This window comes from Protobothrops mucrosquamatus, unplaced genomic scaffold (assembly GCF_001527695.2).
Source record: "Protobothrops mucrosquamatus isolate PMUCROS unplaced genomic scaffold, P.Mucros_1.0 scaffold643, whole genome shotgun sequence".
Lineage (NCBI taxonomy): Eukaryota > Metazoa > Chordata > Lepidosauria > Squamata > Viperidae > Protobothrops > Protobothrops mucrosquamatus.
In genome coordinates, this window is record NW_015386934.1 from 16484 (window position 1) to 40324 (window position 23841).

The 23841-nt window shown below is 36.8% G+C and overlaps 1 protein-coding gene across 1 annotated transcript in view; it reads right to left on the reverse strand.

Moving 5' to 3' along the window:
* The window catches only part of RABEP1 (rabaptin, RAB GTPase binding effector protein 1), a 56363-nt gene that overhangs the window by 8260 nt on the left and 24262 nt on the right, over positions 1-23841 (reverse strand). Inside the window, exons 2-10 of the mRNA XM_015817862.1 lie at positions 20634-20759; positions 17938-18141; positions 16537-16697; positions 11877-11996; positions 8756-8891; positions 5420-5598; positions 4399-4530; positions 2337-2801; positions 2015-2119 (exon numbers count right to left, since the gene is read on the reverse strand). Of these exons, the coding sequence (XP_015673348.1) occupies positions 2015-2119; positions 2337-2801; positions 4399-4530; positions 5420-5598; positions 8756-8891; positions 11877-11996; positions 16537-16697; positions 17938-18141; positions 20634-20759 (1628 nt within the window). The remainder of the gene's footprint in view (positions 1-2014; positions 2120-2336; positions 2802-4398; positions 4531-5419; positions 5599-8755; positions 8892-11876; positions 11997-16536; positions 16698-17937; positions 18142-20633; positions 20760-23841) is intronic.

Below are 23841 nucleotides of genomic sequence, written 5' to 3' on the forward strand. Positions count from 1 at the left end.
TTACATATATTTGAGAATGAATAAGAGGTTGAACTGAGTTGAAAGCAAACAAAGGAACTCTTCCCCCAAATTAGGTGCTTTTAACTCATTTCTCATGAAAACAAGAACAGATTTGCTCGCACCCTTATACAGACGTGGGTGGAAGGCAGAAATCTCTGCACCTGTAAGTGACTCATGAACTGTACAAGAAAATAAGCATAATGATATAACTGGGGAATCATCATGTGTTGAAGGGACAGTCAGTGCAGGGAATCAGTCTAAGTGAATCAGCTTAAAAGCCAACTCTGATCTTGAAAACAAGCCCAAAGCCTTTAACGAATGAACTCCAAATCCAAATCATTCAATACTGACCGACAGTTAAGTACTCTTTAAAGCAGGGGTAGGCAACCTTGGCTCTTTTATGACTCGTGGACTTCAACTCCCAGAATTCCTGAGCCAGCTGTGCTGGCTCAGGAATTCTGGGAGTTGAAGTCCACGAGTCATAAAAGAGCCAAGGTTGCCTACCCCTGCTTTAAACAATCTGAACGGTTGTGCATAAACAGCAAATGAATTTTATTGCAAAAGTCAGGACTGAAGCAATATTTATAATAAGTTGTTTTTCTTACGCCTGTATATAATAAATGATGCTGAACTAACTGATCACTGAATTAACACAAGGAGTAAGTTTGCATAAGCGGCATTAATTTACGTGTACAGAAGAAAGCATGAGAATTCGTAATGTAGCAAAGAGAACAAGCGCTAGCAAAGTTGTTTCTACCCACTGCTTATTCTGTCTTAAGGTCCAGCAGCTTTCCCTTGACATAAATAGCAACAGGCATTTCACAGATGTCTCTACCTCAGCTGCACACACTGACTTGGCTATTCTTGGATTAGGCATGAATATCAGCATGAATATTACTGAGAGAGAGTTCAAAGGCCAGCTCCTATAGGGCAGTGATGGCGAACCTTTTAGAGACCGAGTGCCCAAACTGCAACCCAAAACCCACTTATGTATCGCCGGGTGCCAGGTGGGCGTGGCCCACTGGGTGGGGCGTGGCTGTGGTGGTCATGGCAGATTGGGTGGCTGTGGCCAAGGTGGGTGTGGTCACCTTGATGTTGCTCGTGGGGAGGGACGCCTGTGGGGGCTGGGCAGGGTTGGGGGAGATCCAGGGGATCTCTGGCAGGTGGGGCGGTGGGTAGGAGGGTCGTCCTGCGGGGTGAGGCGAAGCAGGGTGGGGATGCCATTATCTCAGGGCAAGGCAAGGCAGGGGCTAGGGCAGCTGCTGCCTGACACCATCGGCCCCCGCGCACAGAGGCCAGCGAGCGCATGGGGGCCGACATTGTCCGTCAGCAGCCACAGCCTGCCGGCCCCTCGACCGGCGAACTCTGGGGCTCTGTAGCCTGCCACCAGCAGTTCAGAGAAGTGCCCACAGAGAGGGCTCTGAGTGCCACCTCTGGCACGCGTGCCATAGGTTCACCACCACTGCTATAGGGCAAAGGTGTTGGAACTGGGGAATTTGCTGAGATCCAGGTGAGTTTTCAAACTTCAGATCTCTCTCCAATTGTTTAATGGGTGAGTGGCTTATTCTTATTAGATGGCTTCCCTATAAATGTCTCATTTATTACAGAGAGGTAACTCTTTTCATATACTCTATTGGCCAAACTAGTGAGTTTTAAATATGCTGAATCCTAAGAAGTTGAGTCAGAATAGACAAAACTGAAATAGTAACTGAAAAGGAGTAATATCTGAGGTTCACAGAGAACCACCAACAAAAGTGTCCTCATTTTACACTAACACCTTTAATAGGATGAAATATTAACGGGGTGATCAGTGAACGTGGATTGCCTTTGTGATTTTTTACTGCATTTTATTTTAATTTTATGATGTAAATTGCCCTGAGTTGTGAAAAGATAGGGTAGTATTGATGCTGTAATTAGTAGCTAAATAGCCCTAAGTGAAAATTAACTTTTTATTTCTCCTTACCCCTTGGAATCATCTCACTTTCTGTTTGATTAGAGACCAAACTGCACTCACCTGATCCCTTGTTTCAGCCTCTTGAATCTGGATACCTTGCAACTGTTTTTCATAATTTGAACACATATCACAGCGCCTTCCCAGCTTGTTCCCAGCATTTTGCACCTGGAGAACATAAAACCATTACTTCTCTGGGAAGCTTCATAGAAGAATATGTGTAATTTCCACTATGATGATGGCTATAACTGTAGCAATTTTGGATAAAAATCAAAATGTTTTCAGGAGAGAGGTACCATATAATACACAAATCACCCACTGTATAATACATAATCATCNATCTGTAAAATACCGATGAGAATATATAGTATGTACAAAGACATACCTCTTTCTGAAGCAGATTCCATTCTGTTTCACTAACTAAACGGTAACCATTAGGAGACACATAAGCATTTTCTACACTCTGTGTGATGCTGGAGAGAAGGGATGCTGTTTCCTCCTGCTCTGGTGTCATTGCTGTGATTGCTTTTTCCTGGTCTTTGGTTAGCATAAACCCACCAGGCATTTGCAGAGAGCCCAGGGAGGCAGTGTCAAAGTTCTCTGATATAGAGTCTGCCCCAACCAATGGCCCAAAGTCAGATTCATCAAGGTTCCCAGCTGATTTGGCTTTATTGTTGTAGCCCAGACTTTTGGCTTGTAAAGATCCCGATGTTCCCAAACTGTCTGTTGACTGAGCTCTACGCAGTCCCTCTTTAAACATGTCATTGTCCGACTTGAGAGACTCTCCTGAAGACAGCAACGCATCTGTGTCAAGCGAGTGGGCTGAACCATGAGTGCTGTTGATGTGCACCTATAATTGAAACAGAAAAACTGTCCAACAACAGAAACTCCCTTATATCCAGCCAAATCATTGCTCCACTAACCCCGTCCTGTCTACACCGAACAGCTTTGAAAATTTCTAAGGATCAGTATTCAAGAAGTGCTGAGAACTGAATGGAGAATTTGGGGAGTACTAAAATATTTAATCTGCCAATGAGTTATGGACTTTCCCCCACATTTATCTCCAAAATGAAATCTTCTTCCAACTACCCCTTCAGTGGAGTTTTCATTATTCATAACATTTCTCTTTTGATGCATGCTCTCTCTTTATAGCTTATTTTCATTCAGATTAGGAGTTATTTCTTATTCAGAAATCAACAGTTTGTCAGCCCCTCCACTTGCTCTGGAATGGGCTGTGCTCTTAAAGAAATAGCTCTAAAGGAGACTAGAATGCTTCTAGATTCAGACTCTGAATGGATCAGTAGGTGGAGAATATGGCCAGAGATGCATTTGCTTAGCTACAGTCATTTGGGGAGCAGGAAGCAAGTCATATTCTCCTCACTTCAAACAGGGTTACTGAACTATGCTCTATTTACAGCTGTCCTTGAAGACCGCTCAAGTGCTGCAACTCGTACAGAATGTTGCAGATTGCATTCTGATGAGGAAGATCTGATTCAACTGTAGGACCAGATTTGTAAATACTACATTCATTGCTAATATGTTTCTAAATACAATTTAGGTGCTGATAGTGACCTATAAAGCTCTATAGAGCTTAACCTCAGGTACCATCAGGATTGATTCCTCCTAACAGAACCTGTCCATCCTGTTTGTAACTCATAAAAATAGCTTCTTTACTTTGAAAGTAAAGCTTAAGATAAATATTTTGAGGAAGCACAAAACAAAATTCTCATTGGGAATTTATTGTGAAAGAACTGGAACATCTGTCTTCCATTTTAGGCTTATTTGGAACAGTTTCTCAAATACAAAGTTATCAAACATCAGTGATTAATCTGTTTGTAAGAGAACAGAATCCCTTGCCAAAATCTTTTGCAAAGTCATATAACAATCTCTCCCTTTTTTAAACCATACTTACAACGTCTCAAATTATTTCATACTTATTGACCTGTACCTTGATTAAAAGCTAATTTCTGAAACATGTTTTGTCATGGATTAACAATAAAATAAATTTCAAGTCAAGTTACATAGTTGTAGGAGATGGTAAGAAAACTCACACAATGGACCAATTGCTTCACAATAAATATTGTAATTTTAAACATTGTTGCAAGAAAAGAAGGAAGAATTTGCTTTCAGTTGCCAATTCCAGGGCTGGTATAAAACCAGCTCTTATAGATACAATATTCAAAAGTCAAATGCATTCTCCCCCTGGCTGTACCTTCAATCTCTGTCAAACTGTTCCATAAAAAAATCATTGAAGAGTGACTTATGGAACTATTCACACAATGTGCTTAACCTGGCTATTAAATTAACTATGCAATACATTGTCAGTTTGTACAATATACTGGGCAATAAACTGACTAAATGGGTTGATTCATGTAACACGCTAAGCAAAAAAGAAGAAGAAGAAACATTCCCAGTGAAGAGAGTGCTGTTAAAATAACTAAGTTTACCTCTTCACCAGGGAATGATGGAAGCGCTTCTTCATGAACTGTAGAAAATATTACCGGTACATTTGATTCATCGTCAGTGCCTTTCTCCTTCTTTCCTTTCCTTTTATGAAGTCTTCTTTGCTCTTCGTCCTCCTAGAATAAAAATTGAAAATCAAAGTGTTTTTTTTTAAAATTTGCAAGACAGAAAATGCTCCCTTTATCCCCACGTACCAAAAACTGCATCATTTCAGATTAATACAAATCGTTCTTAAAAATCCAGACTACAACATCATTATCTTTTAGTATAATTGACATTTCAATATATCTAACTTAAAAGTTGGCTTCCTTATGCAAAATATTGGATATTAGTAATGCAAACATCAGAAGCCCATACAAATTATGCAAACTACAAGTAGTCCTTGACTTACAACTATTCTTTAGCGACCGTTTGAAGTTACTACAGCACTGAAAAAAGTAACTTGGATCTGATCCTTGTACTTTATAATTGTCGCAATATCCCCGTGGTCCTGTCATCAGATTCTGGGCACTTGGCAACCAACATGTATTTATGACGGTTGCAGGTTTCTGGAATCCTGTGCTCTCCGTTTACAATCTTCTCAGCCAGCTTTGGACAAGCAAAGTCAATGGGGGCAAGCCAGGTTCATCTTACAATCTTATGGTTCACTTAACGACTGCAGTGATTCGCTTAACAACCATGTCAAAAAAAGGTCATAAATCAGGTGCGACTCATTTAGCAAACTGCCTTTCGTAGCAACAGGTCTCAATTGTGGTTGTAAGTTGAGGACTATCTGCATAATTCACAATGCATATCCTTCTTCCGTTCATTCTGCATATGTACAACCAACCTCACAAATATATCACAATCCATTTTAATCCCACCTAGATATTTGATATCATTAAGAATATGCCCCCCAAAAATATTACAGTACTAGAAACAAATGCTCCCTTGCATCTTCCTCCAGTCTCCCTTGTTCAATCACAAGAAAGCCTGGCTACAAATCTCAATGCTGCATTAGCTAACCTGGTCTTTTTTCTTTAGTTCTTCAACTTGCCGTAGCTGTTCTGAGGTCAGCACCATCTCCATCCACTGCATGTCCCTCATCAATAAACGCTGTGACTCCAAGAATTGGTCATTGGCCTTCTGCCACGTGTGTTTGAGCTGATTATGCTGTTGCCTTTCCTGCTCTAGTAGATGGCATACTATATGAAAACAGACAGTGAACTCCATTTTGAATTGTTGCAGTTAAGTTTGCTCACAAAGTTAACTGCAATAATATTTTGTACATATCTAGGAACATACTGAGCACTAACATACACAATAATTGGAAGCAAAGTAAGCATGCTGTTCAAATAGTCCTCATTTCATGTCATAATTTACTGCTGTTATAGACAGCAATCACGAAGTACAGACAATTAAAAAAAGAAACTTAAAAGCCAAATGAGTAAAACAGAAACTATATAGCTAAAGACAACAGCAAGAAAATTGGTAATAAATTTATTTTATATTTATATATTAATATAAATATGTATTTATATAAATATATTTAATAAACATAAGGAACAATACAACATTTTCAACCACACATTCAATGTTTTTATCCTAACTAAAATAGAAATAAAATGCAGCAAAAGGAATCTTTAAATTTTGTTCAAGACTCAGAGAATAACAGAGTTGGAAGGGACCTTCTAGTCCAGACATGTCAAACACAAGGCCCGGGGGCCAGATGTGGCCCGCGAAGTGGTTAAAGGTGGCCCGCGAAGCCATCCTGGAAACAGTGAGGGAATGGCCCCCACTGCCTTGGCCCTGGCCGGCCGGGAGCCAATGTACAATTTTGTGGTGGCCATCTATGCTGAAATGCATTCAGTCTTAGTTGTACTAGGCCGTCTAGAAACACCGAGGCACCAGCCCCTGCCGTGTCAGCCCCACCCCCTGGGTGCATGCTGGGGAGGTGTCACCCTTTGTGAGGAATGAAGAAATGGACCATGCCTTGGCGCTTGCCCCAGTTCCACCCCCTTGTGCCAGAGACCCTCAGATCTGTCCCACTCCTGCCCAGGCCCCCACAGGCACCCTTGACGCGAACAATGTAGAGCTGGCCATGCCCACCCAGTAGGCCACACCCACTCCATCCACGCCCACCCAGTAGGCCGCACTCACCCTGGCCACACACCCCCGCCCCCCCAGGGCAACCGCAATGCTGATGCGGCCCTCAATGAAATTGAGTTTGACACCCCTGTTCAAGTCCAACCCCTGCTGAATCCTCATTTCAGACAATTGGTTGTCCAAGCTCTTCTTAATATCCTCCAGTGATGGAGCATTTGAAGGCAAGCTGTTCCATTGGTTAATTGTTCTGTCAGTAAATTTCTCCTTATTTCTAGGTTAGTTCTCTCCTTGATTAGTTTCCATCTGTTATTCCTTATCTGGCCTTCAGGTGCTTTGGAAAATAGGCTGAACCCCCTCTCCTTTGTGGCAGCGCCTCAAATATTGGAACAATGATATCATGTCACCCCTGTTTCTTCTTTTCTTTAGACTAGATATACCCAGTTCCTGCAACTGTTTTTCATTATGCTTTAGCCTCCAAGCTCCTAGTCATCTTTGTTGCTCTTCTCTGCACTCTTTCTAGAGTCTCAACATCATTTTTATATTGTGGCAACCACAACTGGATGCAATATTCCAACTGTGATCTTACCAAGACATTATTAAGTGGTACTAACACTTCACGTGATCTTGATTCTATCCCTCTGTTAATGCAGCCTTGGACTGTGTTGGCTTTTTTGGTGGCTGCAGCACACTGCATATTTAAGTGATTGTCCATTAGTACTCCCAGATCCCTCTCGCAGTTACTACTATTAAGTCAGGTGCCACCTATTCTATACCTGTGTATTTGGCTTTTCTTGCCTAAGAGTGAAATTGTATTTTTCTCACTATTGAATTTCATTTTGTTAGATAGGGTCCAGTGTTCAAGACTGTCAACATCCTTCTGTATCTTGAGCCTATATTTTGGAGTATTGGTTATTTATGCCAACTTGGTGTTCCATTTTAAACTGTATTTTATCAAATTTTATTTTAAATTGCTTTTATTAGACGTTGGTAATGATTTGTTATTGGAACTTTGCACTTTGATATGGCTCAAGGGCTAATCAATAAAGATTAATAATAATATGCCAACTTGGTGTTGTCTGCAAATTTCCCCTTCTATCTCCTCGTCTAAATCATTGATGAGTACTGGGCCTAAGGCAAAGCCTTGGGGTATCCCACTGCATACTTTCCTTCACACAGATGCAGTTCTGTTAAGGATACACATTGGTAAGAACTACTCTTTGTTGTTATGTTAAATTTTCAGCCAATACTATTTTCCATAGTTTTTGAACACTAAAGAAAATGTAGGTTTTTTTTTTCTTAACTTGTGTTCTTAATTTTTCTTAACTTGTGTTGTAGCAACTCTGAGAACCACTACAACAATTGAATTGATATATTTTGTTGCACCATTAATTTTATGGGGTGCATAAATCATTCTTGATGATTTACTCATATTGATATAATAAGAATGTTACATTTTGAAGAGCTCCAAGCTCATTCATCTCATCAAACTCAGATTACAGGTTCTCCTGGTGTAAGACTTTCAGGAGAGTGCATATTGAGTTCTTGTGGAAGCAATGGATAAGGAAGAACAGCATTAAAGATTTATTTGGTCCAGAATGCTTTACGTCTCCTAAACTATATGTGCATACAATAGGAACTACTACAAATATAGACGTCATTCTTCAGCCAGATAGTCTACAGAGACTCAGCTGAATAATAAAAAAGCATTTTTAATAATAATTTTGTAAGATCCTAATACAGGCAAATCAGATCTGAGCCTCAGAAGGCTACTCATAGGTAAGACACAGTGTTCCAATTTTATTCTGTCTGTTCTCAGTACTCGAGAACACATGAAGAACTGGATTTACTGCTTGATATTGCTCACGTAAGCTTACCCTATTTCAACAACATTGCTTCTTTATAGCTCTTTATTGAGTTCATATTCTTTATAATTTCATTCTGCAGAAAACCATTTGTTCAGATGTCAAATAGAGGAAAACGAAAGTCAAAAAAGAGAAAACTCCACAAATTACAAAATAAATAGTTCCCTTAAAATGCATCACATATTTAAATATACATACTAATTGTAAATCAAAGATTGGATGAACCTTCCTGCCTTCCTTGGATTGTGGGCTCTAAGAGTTATTTTTCCAATATGAGATGACATTACACTGTATTTAGAAGAGCATTACACACAGCTTAGCTTAAGCATGTATTGCATGTTCTAAATCTATATTAAATTATTTTCATACTTTTAGCCCAGAGAAAAATCCATACCTTCATGAAGTTCTTTCCGTAATTTTTCTGCGTCTTCTTGCAGAACTGACTTTTGAGTATTCAAAACGGCCACGTACATTTCTAGATCTGTCCTACAGGATTTCTCAGCTTCCAAGTAGTGATTCAGTTCTTTAACCTGAAAACATATAATGAGGCAAAAGTTAATGGTTAGCATAAATATTTATCAAGTATATTTCTAAGCATGTTAGAAAAAATTGTCATTCCGGAATACATACTGATATATGTAACAACATACCTAGGTCTTGTATATTACCCACATTGTAGCTTTACAGTGGTGCTTAAATGTTTGTGAACCCTTTTGAATTTTCAATATTTCTGTATAAATACAGTATGTCCTAAAACACAACCTGTTCTCCACATAAGTCTTTAAACTAGATAAAGAGTACCCAATGAAATAATTGTCAAAAACTTTATACTTGTTCATTGATTTATTGAGGAAAATGATCCAAAAATATGACATTTGCAGTTCTCCTTATTGCTTATTAGATTGGAAAAAGATCAGCATGATTTCAAAACTAGAGGAAGAAACATTAATAATTTATACTATAGACAGTGACACTTCAATGATAGCTGAAAAATCAAATGATCTGTAAACTCTATTAACAACATATCAAGGAGCAAAGTGAAAAAATGGAACTGAGATTAAATATGAAACCAAAAATAATGATAACAGGTACAGCAATCAGCCTCAGAATTGACAAGGAAGATAGCAAAGATAGTATCTGTATTTTGGGATCAACTATTAACAGTAAAGAAATCAGCAATCAAGAAATATACCGGAGATTAGCATTTGGTAATGTAATATTGAAGGCCTTGAAAAAATATTTCTTGACATGTCAATACCTACAAAGTTCAGAATTATGCAGGCAATTGTTTTCCCTGTAACACTCTATGGAAGTGAATGCTAGATTTTGAAAATCACAGAAAGAGTACACTTTCAAACATGAAGACTCCTGGGAATACTATGGATAGCAGGGAAGACAAACAAATAGATCACCGATCAATCCAAGTTGTTACTTGAAGCACAAATGAGCAGGCTGAAATTATATTTTGGACACACAATGTAAAGAGAAGCTCTTTTGAGAAATATATGATGCTAGGAAAGAGAAGAAGAAAACCAGCAGTAAGATGGATGAACTTGAATAGAGTGATGACAAGTGCAATATTGGACAGCCTGAAGGGCTTGGTTGGGACAGATCATTCTACACTAATGATCACTAATACGTGATGGCACATAATGAATCAACAGAAGTTGGTGTTTTACTTTATTACCTATTTTCCTATTTTTAAAAATAAAAATATTGCTTACTTTAAGACTTTTAGCCCATACATCAGCCTCTAAAATGCCTAGAACAAATTATATAAAGACATTATATATGTGTATAATAATGTATCATTAAGAGAGGATTTTAAGATGACAGCTGTTTGCTTCATAATACCTTCTGCTTCAGTTTCATAGGTTAATAGCATGCAAAGGACTATGTGAGGAGGATCATCTCCACCACAGTATTTGTGGAAAGGTAAACTCTACAGTTAGAAAGATAATTAATGCTACTTCCTTATCTTTTAATATTCACTTGCTAGACAAGATCTTCTATAATCCTCTGCTGAAAGCAAATATTACAAGTTATTAAGAAAAAAAGGAATGATGTATCTGGGATATCTTGAATATTAAACAGCAGAACTGCTATTAGTTTATTAGGAAGAGGATATTATAAGAAATAAAACCTATTACAAACTACCACTTAAACGCAATCATTTGCCCTATTCATGCAATATACAAAATTCCAAGGGAATATTGCAATATGTTGTTAAAAAGCAGAGGGAGAAAGAAAGATTTTTAAGTGCAGTATCGGTTTTCTCAAACCATAATGTATTCTTTAAATGCTATAAATACCTAGCTTATCAAGTTTGAATGTGAGGCCTGGACAAAGTAGACCACATCCTACTTCTTGCTAAGGCAGAAAAATGTGAGATAGCATCACCATCAGATGGTTTTGTAACTGGCTGACAAAACTGACATCTACATGGAGGGAATTAAGCAGTGAGGTACCATAAGGTTCTATCTTAGGCCCAGTGCTCTTCAATAGCTTCATAAATTACTTAGATGAAGGAACAGAAGGGGAACTCATCAAATTTGTAGATGACATTAAGCTGACAGGAATAGCCAACTCCCCACAGGGCATAGAATCAAAATCATGTGAAATATTAATACCGCTTTATAAAGTCTAAGTAAGGCCAAACCTAGAATACTGCATCCAGTTTTGGTCACCACATTACAAAAAAGATGTTGAGACTTTGGAAAAAGTGCAAAGAAGAGCAACTAAGATTATTAAAGGCCTGGAGACTAAAACGGTTGCAGGATTTGGATTTGGCTAGTCTATAGAAAAGGATTAAGGGGGACATAATAGCAGTATTTCAGTATTTCAAAGGTTGTCACAAAGAGGAGGGGGGTCAACTTATTTTCCAAATCACCAGAGGGCAGGCCAAGAAACAATGGATGGAAACTAATCAAGGAGAGAAGCAAACTGGAATTAAGGAGAAACTTCCTAACAGTGAGGACAATTAATCAATGGAACGGCTTGCCATCAGAAGTTGTGGGTGCTTCATCACTGGAGGTTTTTAAGAAGAGACTGGAGAGTCACTTGTCTGAAATAGTATAGGGTCTCCTGCTTGAATAGGGGGTTGGACTAGAAGACCTCCAAGGTCCCTTCCAGCATTATTCTGATTAATTAATTAAATCTTCATTGAGTTTTAATGCTCACTAGTAAACCTCTGTTTTCTTAGTAAATTCAAAATGTATTCAGCAAGATGCAGATGAAGCAAAGCTACAGCTCTGAGTTTTGAAGAAAGTGATGATGCCATGGCATAGAGAGAGTTGAAAGAGAAGAGAGGATACAGAGATAATTGTTATTTTTAAATCTGTTTACAATGCTTAGTGAGTTGGACAATAGAAATCTCCTAGTGTCACCATGTTTCCTGTCCCAAAGAACAAGAAAAACGGCATGCTGCAAAGTAAAGAAACAATGTGTACTGTTGATAGATGGGTAATTATTGTACTCTTCCTCAGCACTTATTGTTAGTATTTTGTTTTCCTCACCTTTGAAGCTTCCAGCTCTTTTATTCTTTCTTCAGCCTCAGTCAGTTTATCCTTTAAAGTTGCAATCTCCTTCTCCATGGGCATCACAACCGAACGAAGTTTTTCTGCATCTTCTTGAGCCTGAAATCAACATTAAATGATACAATAAATCCAGCTGTGACCTGATTTTAGTCATCAGTCTACTGACTGAAAGCTAATAGACTTTCAATACTATATCAGTTTTAGGCAACAGATTTCTTTTGTGCTGAATGTATAAAAGACACACTACTACGTTGACAATTTCAAAGCCACCTGGGTTCAGTGAAGACTATTGTGAATCAAAATGTCTCTGGCCATCAGACTAGAAATTTCTATTTTCAACTGATATCTTGTAAAAATTCCTAAGAAGATAACAGAATGTTTAACAGAATGTTTTTGGCCATTTCTAATCCAAATTTAATTTTAAAACATTGGGGATATCAGTGGATACCATCTGGGGATTGTTGCTGTTGTTGATTATAATTAAATTTGTATGCCATCTGACTCTCAGTGACTCTGGGAAGCTCACAACAGTCAAAGAAATTACAATATTTTAAAATAAAATCTTTACTATTGACAAACAGGCTTTTGAGAGTAATATATTTAATTTTTTCTATATGTTAACTTTTTAAACTTTGAGGCACTATATTATGGTAGTTCCCCACCTTCTTCCATGCCCAGTTTCATTTGGAGGCTAAAACATATAAAGAACGGTTGCTGGAATTGGGTATGTCTAATTTAATGAAGAGAAGGACGAGGGGGGACATGATAGCAGTGTTCCAATATCTCAGGGGCTGCCACAAAGAAGAGGGAATCAAGCTATTCTCCAAGGCACCTGAAGGCAGGACGAGAAGCAATGGGTGGAAACTGATCAAGGAGAGAAGCAACTTAGAACTAAGGAGAAATTTCCTGACAGTTAGAACAATTAAGCAGTGGAACAACCTGCCTCCAGAAGTGGTGAATGCTCCAACACTGGAAGTTTTTAAGAAGAGACTGGACAGCCATTTGTCTGAAATGGTGTAGGGTTCCTGCCTGAGCAGGGGGTTGGACTCGATGACCTCCAAGGTCCCTTCCAACTTTATTACTATTACTATTACTATTACTATTACTATTACTATTACTATTACTATTATTATTAATAATAATAATAATAATAATAATAATAATAATAATAATAATAATAATAATAATAATAATAATAATAATATGGGGTGCCCTCAAGCCTTTTTTCTCCGCTCATTTTTAACATTAGTTATCTGGATACACCCAAGCTACTAGGGGACAAAAATAGTAGGGGAGGACATCCGTCAACATGGGGTCCAGTATCATCAGTATGATGATGATACCCTAGTACATATCTCCACACTCTTAGTCCCTTCCTCTTAATATCTTATGGAAGCTAGCTCCTCTTCATGTTTTTTCTGTGGCAGCCCATACCCTATAGAACACTCTTCTCCCTGAAATTCAGCAGGCCTCTACCCTCCTAGCCTTTCAGAAAACTCTGAAGCCTTGGCTTTCCCCCCAAGCGCTGGGATGAGTGACAGGTTTTTGTAATTGTGTCTAATTTTTATAGTTTTAATACATCTTTTATACCACAGGTGTCAAACTCGATTGCGTCATGTGACATATTGTGACTTTTTTGTCTTTGTGGAGCTGGGGTGGGCGTGGCCTACACGTGATGCATCCGGCCTGCAGACCGCCAGTTTGACATCCCTGTATTATGCTGTTTTAACTTTTGACTGAGTGCTACTCAGATAACCAATAGTCTTCTGATTCAGCCACTATTTACAAATATGTGTGACATGTCAGTAATATAACTATGCAGAGAAGCCCAAACTGTACAACTGTACAATATACATGTGCATAAAGAAGAAAATCCCAATATTTTATTGCCTTCTAAGTGGATGATGTATTGCAGCAAATTGCTTCTTGCTTCCTAAAAGACTCAACCAATACTATTATTTTTAGTCTAAATAACAAGCTAAACACAAAATATCTTGCCCCATCCATAAACAAAACATGTTTTAGCAGAAACATACTAGTATGGCTTATACAGATTTCAAAGGGGAGGATCTCCCCTCCTTCCGCCGTGCCCTCAAGACATGGCTTTTCCATCAAGCGGGATTGGCCTAGGGGGGGATTTTATAGGGATTTTAAAGGGATTTTATAATATTAAACTTAATACAGGTTATTTAATATATATTTTAATTCGGCTTTTAGAGATATCTATTGTATTGTACTGTTTTTATTTACCTGTAAGCCGCCCTGAGTCCCTCGGGAGAAGGGCGGGGTATAAATGGGATTAAATAAATAAATAAATAAATAAAAAACAAGTTTACAAATCCTGTGAATGTATGTCACCAAATCTTTAAATGCTTATGTATTTGCTTTACTATAAAGAAATAAGGCAATTAGGGTAGCATAGAAACAAAGGGTGTAATGATACAAAAAGGACAAAAACAAGGACAAAAAAAGAACAAAAATTTAACACATATATAAAGCTTATCTATTCACCAAATTAAGAATTATCTATCTGTCCATCCATCCATCCAGTTTTTATGTCTGTCCATCTTTATAAGTGACTCTGCTGAAAGACAATGCAAAGGCTTTCCTAGCCACAGATGCCACTATAGGTGCAAGGAGTGTAATGCCAGAGAAGTGAAGACTCACCAGACAGGAAGTGATCTGACCATGACAGAGGAGAAAACAATATCCCTAAATCCAGAACACCATGTCACTACTCTGGCAGAAAACAAAGTTCTAAAACTTTTACAAATTTTCTGCAACAAGTTAAATTTACTTATATCAGACCATGTTCCAGTGATTACTACCTTCAAATTAGAAGAGATAGTTTCACTTACTTACAATTGGTATTTTAATATACCGGTAATACTATACAATGAAGCAACAAAACAAGAATACAAGAAACGAGAAACCCTTTTCAAGAAAATCATACAAATCAAACATCAGTAAGAACAAGAGGGGACGCTACGAAGGCAGTATTAAAAGGAGAATGTATAAACCAGATGAGTACTGTACTGGCAAATAAACTGAAAAAAGCTAAGAAGAAAAATATGTAAGTGCAATTAAAAATGATCAAAATTAAAGGTATAAGTGAACAATTCAAACTTTTCAGCAATTATATTTCTCAAATAATCCTTCATCAATAAAAATCAATAATATTTAAATAAATTAACATTCACAGAATTGGCTCCCAAAGATATACAATTTATGGAATTTCCTTTTCTCTTTCAGAAATCAATGAAGTCTTGAATACTATTCCAAATGGAAAGTCTCATGGCCTTGATGGATTGTCAGAGAAATTTTATAAATCATTTAAAGAGATTTTAGTACCTGAATTTCTATTTTTATGCAATACTTTGCATTAAGGGGAACCTTTACCAGAATCTTAGAAACAGTCTCTAAGGTAATGTTGAATCAAATAAAAATCCCCAAGATTTGGCATTTTATAAGCCCATCTCACTTCTCAATATGAATTATAAACTGTACACTGAACTGTTAGCCAACTAATTAAAAGTGATTGTGTGAAATTATTCTTATGGATTGATCTGGCTTTATTCCAAAGTGTAATATATCTATCCCATTAGGAAACTATTAAATATTATACCAATTGGTATAATAAATCAATCTTCATTAACCATATGTTCTTTAGATGTATTTAAACCTTTCATCTCTGGAAGTACAATTTTTAAAATAAACATTAGTTTAAATTTGGCTGGTTTCTATAAGTTGATCAAACATATGTATGGACCAACTAATGCCCAGATATGTCTTAACAGCTATGATTCAGATCCCATCATGACTTTAAGAGGTACCAAGCAGGATTGTCTTTCATCACCAACAGCAATTGGATCCTGGCAACAGCAATTAGATCCAATAATCAGATTAAAGGGATAAAAATGGGAGATAAGACGCATCTTTTAAATCTATTTGCAGATGAGATGATCTTAACTCTTTCAAATGCTTTTCATTTAGCTAGCTATATTAAGAAGAAATTAAGAGGTCTTTGTAGAGGTATAAGGACCATCAGCTAATTTTCATTAATCACATTTGATGTTTATTCGTAAATCCCAAAAAAACTCAAAAGGGAATTTCCACACTTTTAGGGATTCCAATAGTATATAAATCTTTAAAATATTTAGGTATCACTATTACTAAAGTATTATTAAAATCTTTACAAATAATTATGTACCAATAAGGAAGAAATTAAACAAAGAAATGAACATTAAAACTGGGCTTTAAAACATTTCAATGTTTTGGGACAAATTTCAGTGATAAAAATTTAAAATTATTCCATGGCATAACTTTTTATTTCAATGCCTCCCAGTGGTATTTTCAGACCAGCCTTTTAAGACATTAGCAAAACAATTAAACAAACAAAAAAACAAATAAAACAACTCTTGCTTTTATGCACAAAAAGTGAGACTAAATAAAAGGGTTTTATACAGAGCTCAAAAGTTTAGAAACAGTGAGGGTTGGACCAGCCCAATTTGTTATTCTACTATCAAGCAGCATAATTAAAGGATATGGTTCCATTTTTTATCGAATGCTGGCTAGAGAATTCTGAGAGTTGAAGCCCACCCAGTTGCCAAGGTTGGGAAACTGCTCTATCCTGACTGACCTTCTTCATTTCATTCTCCAAGTTTTCCTCTTCTTGACCTTCTGAAAGTCGCCTTCTCAGCTCTGCTATTTCCCGTTCGACATTCTCTCGATACTGATTCCACTGAGATCGCTCTTGTTCCAGCCTGTGATGAAACTGGCCTTCATATTCACGGACAGTTTCTGAATAACAATTACAACAAATCATCTTTGCTGACAATCTTATTACAAAACCACTCAGAGTGAGTCTCTTAAAACATATTATTTGGCATACACATAAAATGCGCCAATCCAACAAGTCAGAGGTTGGTCTGATAGTTTACTAGAATAAAATCTTCTAGAACAGGAAATGGCACCTTCACTAAATTTGTACAGCTTATGATTAAGCATCAAGTTTGGAGTATATTTTCCAGGTAAATATAGAAAATGTAGATGCTGTAGTTACACTTAAAAGATTCAAACCATACTGTGTGTTCTAATGGCAGTGATAGAAATGACTCTGTAAACTTTTCTACGCTGAAGAATGTTCCAGATATTAATGGTAAATGCAAAATGGTTACAAAAATACCATAATACCTCATGCAGTTATCAACATTTTTTTGTTTTTTAAAAATTTATTTAAAATTGCACGTCTGAAACTGAAATAGAAAATCTGTGCAGAGTACAAGAGTCATAACTAATTGGCACTACACATACATACATTCTTCTGTAAACATTAAGTTGTCAGTAAGAACTGTTCTAGCCAGTTCTTATTAATGTGGTTGCTTTTCATATACATCTGCTTCAGGTTGGAGGGCAGGTCAAGAAACAATGGTTGGAAACTGACCAAAGAGAGAAGCAAACTGGAATTAAGGAGAAACTTCCTGACAGTGAGGACAATTAACCAGTGAAACAGCTTGCCTTCAGAAATCCTGGGCACTGGATATCTTTAAGAAGAGACAAGACAGTCACTTGTCTGAAATGCTATAGGTTCTCCTGCTTGAGCAGGGGGCTGGACTAGAAGACCCCCAAGATCCTTTCCAGCTCTATTTTATTCTTTAATTAAATTTATTCACTTTTTAAGTATATATCCTTTTTTAAAAAATAGAAAAATTCTATTACCAGCAGTCATAATTTTTATGACGAGCTGATTTATTTTTGGAAGTCTGTCTGAACCAACTTTTAACACAAGCAAGGGTGGGTATTTTTAAATTATAACAAAAACGTGAATCCACAAAATTAAAGAAACCACAGATGATGCCAAACAATGACCTCATATATCAAATTCTTCTGTGTCAATTTAGTGCAGTTTCCTTTCCACAAGAGCTATCTGAAGTAGGCAGTTTCTCTGTATAGACTAAGGTTTGGAATAGCAAGCTATGTATCGGAGATATTAGTAAGTATGAAACTGGCCTAACAATCGATCCATTTTTGTTAGTCCTACCTTTCATTATAGCCTGCAGAGAGGCAACATCTTCCTGCCATTGTTTCTTTACATCATCAATAGCTTCCTGTTTAGTATTTTCAGACACTGTAGCAATGGCTTTGATGTTCTCCATTTCAGCTTGTGCTTCCATGAGCTGCTTTTGTAATTTCTCCAGATCATCATGTGCTGCCTGCAATTCTGCATTTTGCCTCTTCAGATCCACTTTAAAAACAATAGGGAATAATTATATAAATATTTATTTATTTTAGAGATTTCTCGATACAAGGGGAGAAACTTCCACTTACTGCTAATATTCAATTAGCTGTAAGCAAATCTATATAAATTCTACACCCAGTTTACTATTCTAACTTTATGTCTCATTCTCAGTTCCCCTTCCAACTCTATGATAAGCTTGGAATACTGAAATCTATACTGTTGTTTTAAAACTGCTTTTTATTATGGAATCATACTTCCTAGTGTCAGAAAGCAGACCTTATACTCAACATGAATATGTCATCTTAGGATGTTATGGAGGATATTTTTTAATCTTGAGACCACGCCTCTTCTTCAGCTGACGCAAGTGTGCTTTTTGCAGGGAGAAGGTGCCCTACCTTTTCAGATTGGATTGTCCTAGAAATAACCTACCTTAACCACATACCAAGCTATAATTATAGACTTCTACACACTCAGCTGAACACTGTTCACAATTAAAAACAATTTTAAAAAAACCTTGCGGCCTCCTTAATATCAGAAAAATGCTATCTTTTTGTGCTTTATGACATAAAATTTTGAAAGCCTTTTATCTTGTTTTGTATATTCTGTTCTTGAAAGTTCATCCAGATGATATTATTCAGAACCTCTGATAGATAACCCAATTTGATCAACTATTTGTCTTCTAGTATCCAGATTGCTTCCTGCAACAGCTCCAAATAAGGATAAAGAACAGACTTTGGAGAAACTTTGGACAGTTACACAGCTCATGTGCCAATGGATTAATAAGAACCAACACAATCTGCCTACTTTAACTAATGGATGAGGCCTGCTGAGGTCTTCCTCATATTCTGGATTATTTTAGAAATCAGAGAAACTGTCAATGTAACTAAATACCCTGTTATGGAAGTTTTAAAAATGTGCCACCACTCAAGTGCCACTTTTCACTTTCTTCTATAAAGTCCTGTGACCTCCATTATTCTTTGCCAGGAGAAGCAAGGAAGACACGAAACAGAAAGTAGGGGGAAATATAGAGGAATATTTTTTCTGAAGCTAAGGGGACAGAAAAACAAAAATATCTGAATGTCTACGGAGCTTCTCAATCATCCAGGTCATAGTTGTCCCAAAAGTGTTTTTCAAAAGGTAACTGGACTTTCTTGGGTTTTTTTTTCTTGAAAATATTTTGCTTCTCATCCAAGAAGCTTCTTCAGTTCTGACTGAATGGGAGGGGAATAGAAAGATTTCTATTCTTTGAATAGAATCGACCATCAGAGTGCTAACAACCAGATGACTGAAAAGAATAGAAATCTTTCTATTCCCCACCATTCAGTCAGAACTGAAGAAGCTTCTTGGATGAGAAGCAAAGCATTTTCAAGCAAAAAATAATAATAAGAAAGTCCAGTTGCCTTTTGAAAAAGCACCTTTGGGGAAAAGATCTGAAAAACACCAGTGTGGGCGGGACATGCAATGCAGCTCCTTCAGAAAAGCAACAAAGGGGCTTTCTTGCACATTTAGGAAGAGGTGCCATTTCAAAATTGAAAAGTGGCTTCTGTGAATTTTTAGAAATGTTCTCTATTTCCTTCCTTCATTACCCAAAAGTTCCTTCAATCCCAAAAGCTAATGGCATAAGTATTTATTTTATTTCCTACATATTATACTATAATTTGGAGAATCCTGAACATACCAAACATCAGAATAGTTATCATTATGACTGCTCAGATTTGTTTATGAATTCACATTATGAATCCAAGTTATTAATCTGTCTCCCAGGCCTGGTAAAGACCTATTTAATGCTATGGCCCAGAGCTTCCAATTCTTTCTCCACTAATTTCATGAGTTTGTTTAATGCCAATATCTGTCAAATCTAAGCTGGTCTAATACCTTTTAAAAATTTTCTCATGACATGCAAGGACATTCTTTGTTTCTTCTCAAGGGCTGTGATAATTCAGTTAACACAAAACCAATAAAGACATTCCTTATTAGTCAAGAAGCTTCTGCTCAAACAAAATAGGATGGGAGTACAGGCTCGCTGCAAATTCTTCAAGATGATACCCACTATTTCAAATCAGATTTGTGTTCATTAAGGTTATACAGAAAGAAGAAGCTGCAACTGGTCATAAATGCAGAGTGCTAAGGGCCCAGAGTGCAAACACATAACCACAGAGGGTGTTGGAACAGCCAGAACTTTGAGGTCTGGTCATAACCACCATTTGTTCAGGGCTGTTGTTAACTTCAAACAGTCACTGAAAAACTGGTAATTAGTCAAGGACTAACTGTATTCCATTCTAAATTATGTGCTATGCTTTTTCAACTCATTTTGAAGCCTAAGATTTGTGAAGGGTCTTTATGTCTTATGAGACAGAGAATAATGCTTTCCTGTGTGGGAAAGATCCTCACATAAATTTTCTCAAACAGTACATTTCCTCAAAAAATAATAATTCTCTCCTAGCCATCTTAGTTAAGAGTTAGCATTTTTACATCTACTTAGAATAATTAAACATTACCTTCTTTAGCTAGATACAGTTCTTTAAACTTGGCTCTCTTTTGATTAAATTCTTGCTCGAGATGCTGTTTTGTACGTAGAAATTCAGCATTGACTTTCTCTAGTTCAGCTACTCGTTGAAGAAGAGCTAAAAGTGAATCAAAGAAAAAATAATCATCATGACAATACAAAATATTATATATTTCTTTGAAAAACGTTATTACATACTATATTGTTGCACAGCAACAAATCAGTGAACATCTAAAGGCAAACAAAGCCATTACCAAAAGCCAACATAGGTTTGTCAAAAACAGATCATGCCAGACAAATCTTATTGCATTCTTTGACCAGGTGACAAAATTAGTGGACCAGAAGAATGCTGTGGATATAATTTACTTGGACTTCAGTAAGGCATTTGATAAAGTAGACCACAACCTACTGCTTGATAAGATAGAAAAATGAAGGTTAGACAGCATCACCACTAGATAGATTTGTAGCTGGCTGACTGGTCATACTCAGCATGTGATCCTCAATGGAACTACATCTACATGGAGGGAAGTGTGTAGTGGGGTGCCCCAGGGCTCTGTCCTGGGCCAAGTGCTCTTCAACATCTTCATCAATGATAGGATGAGGGGATAGATGGGGAACTCATCAAATTTGCAGACGACACCAAACTGGCAGGAATAGCCAACACTCCAGAAGACAGGCTTAAGATACAGGAGGATCTTGACAGAGCTGAACATTGGGCACTATCTAACAAAATGAAATTCAATGGTGAAAAAAGTAAGTTTCTACATTTAGGCAAGAAAAACCAAATGCACAGGTATAGTATAGATGGTACCTTGCTCAATAGTAGTAACTGTGAGAGGGATTTCAAGAGTCTTAGTTGACAATCACTTAAATATGAGCCAGCAGTGTACTGCAGCTGCCAAAAAAGCCAACACAGTGCTAGGCTGCATTAACAGAGGGATAGAATCAAGATCACGTGAAGTGTAAATAGCACTTTACAATGCCTTGGTAAGGCCACACTTGGAATACTGCATCCAGTTTTGGTCACCACGATGTAAAAAAGATGTCGAGACTCTAGAAAGAGTACAGAGAAGAGCAACAAAGATGATTAGGGGACTGGAGGCTAAAGCATATAAGGAAGGGCTGCTGGAATTGGGTATGTCTAGTTTAATGAAGATAAGGACGAGGGGGGACATGATAGCAGTATTCCAATATCTCAGGGGCTGCCACAAAGAAGAGGGAGTCAAGCTATTTTCCAAGGCGCCTGAAGGCAGGACAAGAAGCAATGGATGGAAGCTAATCAAGGAGAGAAGCAACCTAAAACTAAGGAGAAATTTCCTGACAGAACAATTAATCAGTAGAACAACCTCCCTCCAGAAGCTGTGAACGTTCCAACACTGGAAATTTTTAAGAAGAGACTGGACAGCCATTTGTCTGAAATGGTATAGGATTTCCTATCTGAACAGGGGGTTGGACTAGATGACCTCCAAGGTCCCTTTCAACTTTATTATTATTACTACTAGTACTACTACTACTACAAAAATTAGCCCATCAATATCCTGTTTCTATTCTCAGTACAATAATTGTACTGATTTCTACGGTGAAGCTCTCCAATTTAGTAAACATTTCAGGGTAATTTAACAGCCATTCTAATGATAGAGTTACACTACCAAGCATTTATTAAGTCTTTTAACAGAAACCCCCTACTTATCAGATCTTTACAATTTTCTGTAGCTGCTTTCTATGGTTCTTGTACATTTAAAAAAAGATAGCTAAAAATTAGGGATCAAGAGCAAATTTGCATCCCTATGTTGTACCATTAAAATAATGCTGCTTGAGAGCTCCAATATAATTACAATGCATCAACAGCTCTGAAGATACTAGTCCTGAATGACCTTTATTGAAGCATTCATTCTTGGGCATTGCTGTAAAAAAAACACCACAACCTAATTAAAGTGGAATTGTTCACAGTATGAGGCTTGGCAGTTAAAAAGCAGTAACTTTTAAACTCCTTCACAATTTCCTTTCTCTATAAATAATGAATAATTTAAACAAGGGGGGGAGAGACACAAGATAGACTTAAGGCATTATTTAGCAACAGGGGAGGGTCAGCGATTTCATTTCTTCTGAAAAATACTACTGTACATGTTTCCTGTTCTTTTCATTGCCTTGCTTTTTCTTCATAATCCTTTAGGAATGCTCAACTGCAACACCAAAAAAAATTGGCTACCTAAAGGAAGAAAAACCAATAATACCTCTTATTGCATGGTTGAATACATAGGAGTATACAAAATTTTGGTTTCCTTAGTTTCACTTGGTGTATTTCTGGACCTGGCTTGATACTGACTACTTTGACAAACCATTACAGGTAGTCCTCGACTTACAACAGTTCTTTTAGTGTCCATTCAAAGTTACAACGGCACTGAAAAAAAGTGACATGTCCATTTTTCACACTTACGACTTTTGTAGCAGCCCCAGGATCATGTGATCAAAATTCAGATGCTTGGCCACTGATTCATACTTATGACCATTGCTGTGTCCCAAGGTCATGTGATCACCTGTTGCGACCTTTTGACAAGCAAAGGCAAAGGGGAAGCCAGGCTCACTTAACAACCACGTTATTATTAACTTATCAACTGCAGTGATTCACTTAGCAACTGTGGCAGGAAAGATTGTAAAATGGGGCAAAAGTCACTTAACAACATAAATTTTGGGCTCAATTGTGGTCATAAGTCGAGGATTACCTGTACTTAACAGGACGCTCTCTGTAGGGGATCTAAAGAGAAAATATTAGCTTACATAATTAACTTTTGAATATTTTATTTTATTTTATTTTATTTTATTTATTTTATTATTTTATTTTATTTTATTTTATTTTATTTATTTTATTTTATTTTATTTTATTTTATTTTATTTTATTATTTTATTATTTTATTTATTTTATTTTATTTTATTTTATTTTATTTTATTATTTTATATTTATTTATTTATTTATTTATTTATTTATTTATTTATTTATTTATTTATTTATTTATTTATTTATTTATTTATTTATTTATTTATTTATTTATTTATTTATTTATTTATTTAGGAAATTTATTTGCCACCCATCTCTTATCCAATGACTCTGGGCGGCTTACACATAAAAACATTAAAGCATTAAAAAAAACATTAAAATCAACAATCATAGAACACAGTAGATAAAATCATTTAACCAATGC